A 7,339-nucleotide genomic window follows, 5' to 3' on the forward strand; every position below is an offset into this window, starting at 1 on the left:
GCTTCTAGGTTAGTTATATTACGTGACTACCGTGAAGAGTGTGAGAATAAACTTGGATGTGTGGGTAGCACATAATGCACTGACTTAAGCATCCCGTGAGCATATGCCCAGCAGTGGTTTAGCTGGCCTTAGGGTATAGCCATGGGGTAGTTAGGTTTTCTGTTTCTGAGGCGCTGCTATGCTGGGTCCCACTGTGTTATTACACAAGCTCACCTTCCCATCAACAGGGTTCAATCTTTCCCCACTTCCTAACTCTTGTGTTTGTTTGCTTTTGAGACACGATCTTTCTACGGACCCCAGGCTGGTCTTGAACTAACAATCCCCCTACCTTAGCTACATCACTGTATCTGTCTCATACATCTTCAAGGAAGTGCAGATCATTCCACAGAACACTATTTCCCAAACTAAATGTCAGGAAGCCTTGCCCCAGGTCTGTATGTGCTGGGCTTTGGGCAAAGTCTATAAGTAACGACATCCATTGCAACCACAGGTCCTCTTTCATAAGGTGTAAATATTTCTCTCTGGGGGCTGGGGATTTAGCTCAGTGGTAGAGCGCTTACCTAGGAAGTGCAAGGCCCTGGGTTCGGTCCCCAGCTCCGAAAAAAAGAACCAAAAAAAAAAAAAAAATATTTCTCTCTGAGGAAACTTACATAAAGCAGTCGATCATTAAGCATTTAAATCCCAAATTCATTGTGTTGGCTGCCGTAATGTTGCTTAAATACACTGGACCTGGGGCTGGAGAGATGGCTCAGTGGTTAAGAGCACTGACTGCTCTTCCAGAGGTCCTGAGTTCAATTCCAAGCAACCACATGGTGGCTCATGACCATCTGTAATGAGATCTGATGCCCTCTTCTGGTGTGTCTGAAGACAGCTACAGTGTACTCACGTACATAAATCTTTTTTAAAAAAATAGATAAACTGGGCCTCATAGCCCAGACCTGTAATAACAGGTACTTTGAGAGCTGAGGATTATAAATTCAAAAAAAAAAAAAATCCTATACAACCAATTTAGTGAGATTTTTGTCTCAAATTTAAAGTTAATGAAGTTGGGATAGACCACCATGAGAGAGTTCTTGCTTGCCACGTACCAGACTGAGATAAATCTACCACAAAATGTGTGAGCCAGGCCTGTTGGGTCACACTTGCAATCCCAGGAAGGTACAGGCAGGAAGATGAGGTATCCAAGGCTATCCTCAGCCTGAGCACACATGGCACAAAGAATTTTAAAGTCGCCCAACACTTGATCTGTTACTAAAACAGAATGTATCATTTACAGATATCCAGATAAATCACAGGAGTTCATGTAACACTAATAATTATGAAGTGAGACTGGAAACTAGCATTATTAGCATCCCTAGATTTTGCTAATTGGAAATTAGCATTACCAGCAGCAATAGGCAACATTTAAATGGGTACCTTACGCCAGGCAAATGCACTTTGGAAAGTAACTCGTTTAAATCTTAACAACTCTGTTATCAGGAGGACTATTGCACCAGCACTGATTTAGTAACAGGCCCACAAGTCAAGTAGATTCAGGAGCTACCATTTGACCAAGTGACCCTGTTACACGACCCACAATTTCCAGAATCAACTAGGCCTGCGCTCTTTACCAAATACTGACTGACGGCAGCACTGTAAACTGAGGCAGGAAGCAATGTGCCAACAGGTGAGGAGTACGGAAGATGGCCTAAGGTTCGTCTTACTAAAATCTGGGTTCACTCAAACAGGCCTCTTCTCAACCTTGCTTGAAGCAAAGAGAAGGGCAGGTTGGTAATTTAAATGCCTAACAGAGAAACAATCAAACAGTGCATGCTCACCAGTGACTGAAAACCACGGATATGAAGAGTCTAACAACCGGAGAAAAGGTGACTCTCTGAAAGGCAGATGTGTGGTCAAGGGTGTAACCGGAAGGTAATGCTGACTTAGCATACACAAAGCCCTGGGCTTTATCCCCAGCGTTACAAAATGAGCGGAAGATAAATCAAAAAGTAGCTGGAAAAACGGCGTGTTCCCAAGATGTAGAGTTAGGGAAGGAAGAATAAAGGCTGACGTGTTTCTGAATGCTAAGTACTCTCCAACCCGCTTCACTAGGTTGTCTCTAAAGTGAATATTGCTTTTATAGGAAAAACCGAGAATGAATGTATTTAAAGGATCCTCTAAAGCCACCCATGTAAATGCATTCGAATCCTCAAATCGCAGTAAGCCTATCATCAAATCACAGATACACATCAGCAAACATCAAAATCAAGCAAACAGAAAACATAAAAGACAGACTGGCCAAGTTTTACAAAATAAGTTTCCTATCTGAATAGCAAAACACGGCTCCATTAGGCGAGACTCTCTTCTGGTCCCTGAGCTACTCAAACTGCTATGGAATTGGCCTGTCATCCGTCGCATCTATCTACTTGGATTAGCTCCATAAAGCGGTTACACAGTAGGTCTCCAGAAATGTTTCAACGTCGTGCCAACCGGGCCACTTTCCCAGCGTACTTCCACTTCCTCCTCATGAAGAGGGAGCAATCCAAATTAGTAAGAAGAAATTGGCAAGTCGACACTACATGAATGGAAGGACCGGGTAAACCAGACAGGCGCCTTAAGCTTTGTCACTATAAGTAAACAATATGCTAACAGCAACCCAAACTGCAGAGTCACGTGGTGTAAATAGGCGAGAAGGCTCCTCTCCTTCCATCTAGTATTCTATTTCCTTCCCCCTATTACCCACACTCTTTCACCTTATAAAAACATCTCAAGCAGGGACAGTCTGGGCATCTCCCCACATGATGTGTGTAACTGCATTCACATGAAGTTATACATACGTGTACATTATTCTCATAACTTATATTTGCATATAAAGTATTTACACCGTTAGCATGCTTAGACCGCCCACTTTAATATTCTTATGCTTTGTATGCATTTAGGATATAATGATCTTGTAGAACACCTTTTTTCCCCCTATTACTTCTCGGTTCCTTTCCCTCCAAGTCCAATCTCTAATTCCTACCCAGGTTTAGCACATATCGAAAGGTGAACCAAGCTGAAGTTCACTCTGGGCGCCAGCGGATTGGTGCCCATTTTAAAGTGCTCCTTGCCAAGCCTCGAGTAAAATCCTAAATGAAACAAGACGGTGTTCAGAGCCTTCTATTTACAATTTAAAAAATAATAAAGGGATAAAACGGAGGGTTTTTTTTTCTTGATTTTGTTAACCTCCCCAACACAATGGGAAAGGATGTGTTGCAAAACTTTGGGCCACGAGCCACAAGATAGGAAGACGTAAATGAAACCGCAACCCGTGGGATCACACCCCTCTCCATTCGCGACGTGGAGTGGTGCACGGAGACCCACGGATGCAACCAAACGGCCCGGACTACCAGGGTGTACGGGGTGTGAGGGGAGGACCGACCGCGAGGGGCGTGGGGTTGCGGGTGGCCTGGGAGGCGGAACGGGGCGGGTGAGCACGCCCCACGGCAGAAGCCGCGCCCCAGGGCGCGCAGGGCGGCGCGCTCTCACCCGCGGCGGGGCGCTCCATGGTCGCGGCGCGGAGGCGGAGGCGCGGGCCCGGGGCCCGCGGGGCAGCCGGGGCGCGGGCCGCGGCGGCCAGGCCTACGGAGGCGCAGAGCCCTGCGAGTCGCAGCATCCCCGGCACCCGACGCTTCGGGTGGAGCCGGAAGGGGCCGGCCCGGCAGGGCGCGGGTACCCGGATCGGGGCGGTCCTGGGGCCGCACTCGGCTCCGACCTCTGGCCGCCCTCGGTTATTTCCTGCAGCGCGGCCCTTCCCGTCCCACGCTTGGAGGGGCGAGCCTGGGGCCTGGAGAGCTTTCCTTGACCCGCTGTCTCTTGAGAGCCCGTGTGTTTGCTTTAGCGTGGAGCTTTGGATACAAAGCTCTGATTGCAAAATAAGCGGGCTGAGCAGAATGTACAATAGCGAGGCCTTGAACGTCGCTATAACGAGATGCTTTTATTTACGTAACATTACTCCCCCCCCCCGCCAAAAAAAGGAGCATTTTTAACAGCAGTTTAATAGCTAGGAGTTGGAATAGCTAAATGAAATCATCTACAGAGTTCTTTTTGTTTTATGTTTTTTTGGGGTGTTTTGTTTTGTTTTGCAGATTAGGTCCCTCAGTATCCGAGTAAATAAGAGAACGGCAATTTACTAAATAAAAAAAATTAGCCAAAATATGAATACATCTTGTAGAAAATAATGCTACTGGTTTGTTTTCCGGGCTGGGAGCAGATGTTGGTATTAGTGATGGTTTGTTGGGGGTGGGGTGTATTTTTAACTTAAGGAAATGTGTTGTATCGTCAATAATCAATTGATCCAGCCCACTTTGAGAACACCTCACCTACAGGGACTATATCCTAGAATAGGCATAAGACCAGAGAAGGCACTCATAGAACTATAGTAGTTAACACAACCTGACCTGGTGGGACAGCCCTTATCACAGAGCTCCAGAGTTGTGTGTACCTGGAGTTCAAGGCCGACCTGGGGGTGCATAGCAAGTCCCAGGTCATCATGACCTACACCGTGAGAAACGATAAATTAAAAGTTACTGTACACTGGAAAACCTCAATAGGACTTCTGGCTGTCTGTTCTCCAGCTGGAGCTCTTAGAAGCTGGTGGAGAAGTTTGATGAGTTCCCTGCTTGATGTTTTAAGTCCCGGCCCCTTTTTGTGGATCTGCATGTAAGACGGTCTTTTTTAAAGAAGCAGGCTATCTAATCACAGAGAGAGAACCAAAAGTAAATAAGAGAGATTGAGGCAGGAGGATCTTCAAAGGCCAGCCTAGGCTAGCTGGGCTGGGCAGGGTTCAGAATATGCTGTTTAGGCATAAGGATTACTATGAGATGCAGCAAGCGAACAACCCTTTGCCCTCCGTTTTCCCACTGGAAGTAGAATATATATTTCTCTTTGTAAGGAGTATTTCTCCCTCCCCTGTTTTAAAGGTATATTAATGTGACTGGAGAGTAGGAACAGCACATTGAAACAGCAAGGTTGACAGGCGAAAGCCGGTTTGCACAGAGTAGAGCAACACCCCTCCCCCCTCCTTAGGCTTCCTGTAACAAACCAACACTAAAAACCTGGGAGAAGCAGGTGCTGCACCTCGTGTGTGGTCTGATGTTTCAGAAAGAGCTCAAGAGCCCACTCCTATATTTCCTTCCTTTAAAAAACAAAACCAAACCAAACCAAACCAAAGCAGTGTGTTTCAGTTTCTAACTCTGTGTCTGTGGTGTAATCCTTAGCCTTGGGACATAACTTGCAGTGGAGGGACCAGAACACCAACCCAGCCCCTAAACTTTCACCTACAATCTACCCTGCCTGAAATATGTGCTGGGGCAAAGGAGGCAGAGAACTCGTGAGTGTGGCCAAATAGTGACTGGCTCTGGTCTGAGGCTCACACCACAAAAGGAAGCTATGCCTTATGCCTGCGCAGAACCAGGAACCAGAGGCTGGACAGCCCAGAGCCGTAGGATAGGAGAAGAAAATCAAAACATAACTCCTAATGATAGTTCTGCTGTACTCATAGACAGTGCCTAGCCCAATCGCCATTGCCCCAGTCATCATTAGAGAGGCTTCCTCGGGAAGCTAATGGGAGCAGATACAGAGAGAGACCCACACCAAACATGAGCTAAAAGAGCCCCATTTGGAGTCTCCTTCCAGTCTCTACCCCTCAGAGCTCAGGGACCTTGCGGAAAAGGGAAAGAAAGAATTGGAGGATTCTCCAGAGAGGTGAAGGACACCAGGAAAACAGGGCCCATAAAATCAACTAAGCAGGGTTCATAGAGGCTCACAGAGCCTACATGGGTCCGGGCTAGGTCCTCTGTGCACAGGCTGTGGTTGTTTAGTTTGGCACGTTTGTGAGATTCCTATCATCGGAAGCAGAGGTATCTTCGACTCTTGCCTATTCTTGGGATCTATTTCCTCCTACTGGGTTGCCTTGCCCAGCCCTGATAGGAGGGTTACTGTAACTTGCTATGTTGCGGTCGGTTGGTATCCTTCGGAGACCTGCTCTTTTCTGAAGGAAAACCAAGGAGGAATGAATCTGGGTGAGAGGGGAGGTTGGGGGGGGGGGGGAAACTGTGGTCTGGAGAGGAAAGGTGAGGAAGAAGGAGAGGGGATGGAAGGGTGAGAGAAGAGGGAAAGGGAGGAGAGGGGAAGAGGGAGGGGTTAAGAAGGGGAGGGGGGGGGATGGGAGGACTAGGGAGGGGAGAGGGAGGGAAGGGGAGGAGAAGGGGAGGGGAAGAAGAGAGGAACGGGAGGAGCATACTGAACTCAGATTCAGGGCGGGCTCTAAGCATGCTTTACCTTGCCTTTTATTTTTCAGTTACTGGCCAAAGTCTAAGCAAGCCTCAGACTCTCTAGCCTTTCTCACTCTTTCTCTGACCTCAACCTCTAAAAAGCACGGTTACTCTGCCAGTATTTAAAGCTTGCCTGGCCTGGTTGTTTTTCTCTCAAAGAGAAAAACTGGCTAGTCTTCTGTCAACTTGACACACGAACTAGAGTTATTTGAAAGGAGAGAGCCTGAATTGAGAAGATGCCTCCATAAAATCTGACCCTGTAGTTGATGGAGGAGGGCCCAGCCCAGTGTGGGTGGCGCCAACTCTGGGCTGGTGGTCCTGGGTTCTATAAGAAATCAGCGCCCCCCCATGGCTCCCCATGCATTAGTACCTGTCTCCAGAATCCTGCCCTGTTTGAGTTCCTGTCCTGACTTCCCTCCATGATGAACAATAATGAGGTATAAGCCAAATAAGCCCTTCCCTCCAACTTGCTTTTCGGTCATTGTGTTTTGTTGCAAACTCTAATTCTAAGTTATTTATTTTGTTAAGCTAAGAACCCAAAAGGGCTCCCTGGATTGCCTAGCACCATTGTATTCCTGTACCGCACACAAGAACAAGGCTTTCCCTGCATACCGATCTTTACTTAAAGCCTTTATTTTCTACACATTTGCTCCCCACGTCCCCTGCCCCGTAGTCTCTTCATACTGTACCGCGCTTTGCTATATGTTATGAAATATAATGACGGGGTGGGGAACTTGGTGGGCCCATGCCAGGATATCCCCCTGAGAAATCACACCATGCAATAGACCTGGTATAAAAGGGGTTTATTTGGGGGAAGGGAGAGGAAGAAGGGCCTGTAGAAGAGGTAGGGGCAGAGAGATGGGAGCAAAGCCACGAGGGTAGAGAAGGGAGAGACAACAGAAAGGAGGAGAGAGATTGGCTGGCTGGGAACACGTGGGCGAACTGGGGCGGCGAGCAGTTTTTTTTTTTTTTTTTTTTTTTTTTAGGCTGTTAGGCTGCACCTGACAGGTAATAGCGGCACATTTAAGGTAAGCCCTTGCTAGGTC

General features: G+C 47.4%; 1 protein-coding gene across 1 annotated transcript in view; it reads right to left on the reverse strand.

The window, feature by feature from the left end:
• The window catches only part of LOC116893555 (A-kinase anchor protein 7 isoforms delta and gamma-like), a 135,695-nt gene extending 132,169 nt beyond the window's left edge, over positions 1 to 3,526 (reverse strand). The window contains exons 1-3 of the mRNA XM_032895268.1: positions 3,379 to 3,526; positions 3,002 to 3,107; positions 1,089 to 1,198 (exon numbers count right to left, since the gene is read on the reverse strand). Of these exons, the coding sequence (XP_032751159.1) occupies positions 1,089 to 1,198; positions 3,002 to 3,107; positions 3,379 to 3,526 (364 nt within the window). The remainder of the gene's footprint in view (positions 1 to 1,088; positions 1,199 to 3,001; positions 3,108 to 3,378) is intronic.
• Between the last annotated feature and the right edge of the window lie 3,813 nt (positions 3,527 to 7,339).

The sequence above is a fragment of the Rattus rattus genome, chromosome 2 (genome assembly GCF_011064425.1).
Source record: "Rattus rattus isolate New Zealand chromosome 2, Rrattus_CSIRO_v1, whole genome shotgun sequence".
NCBI classification, from domain to species: Eukaryota; Metazoa; Chordata; class Mammalia; order Rodentia; family Muridae; genus Rattus; species Rattus rattus.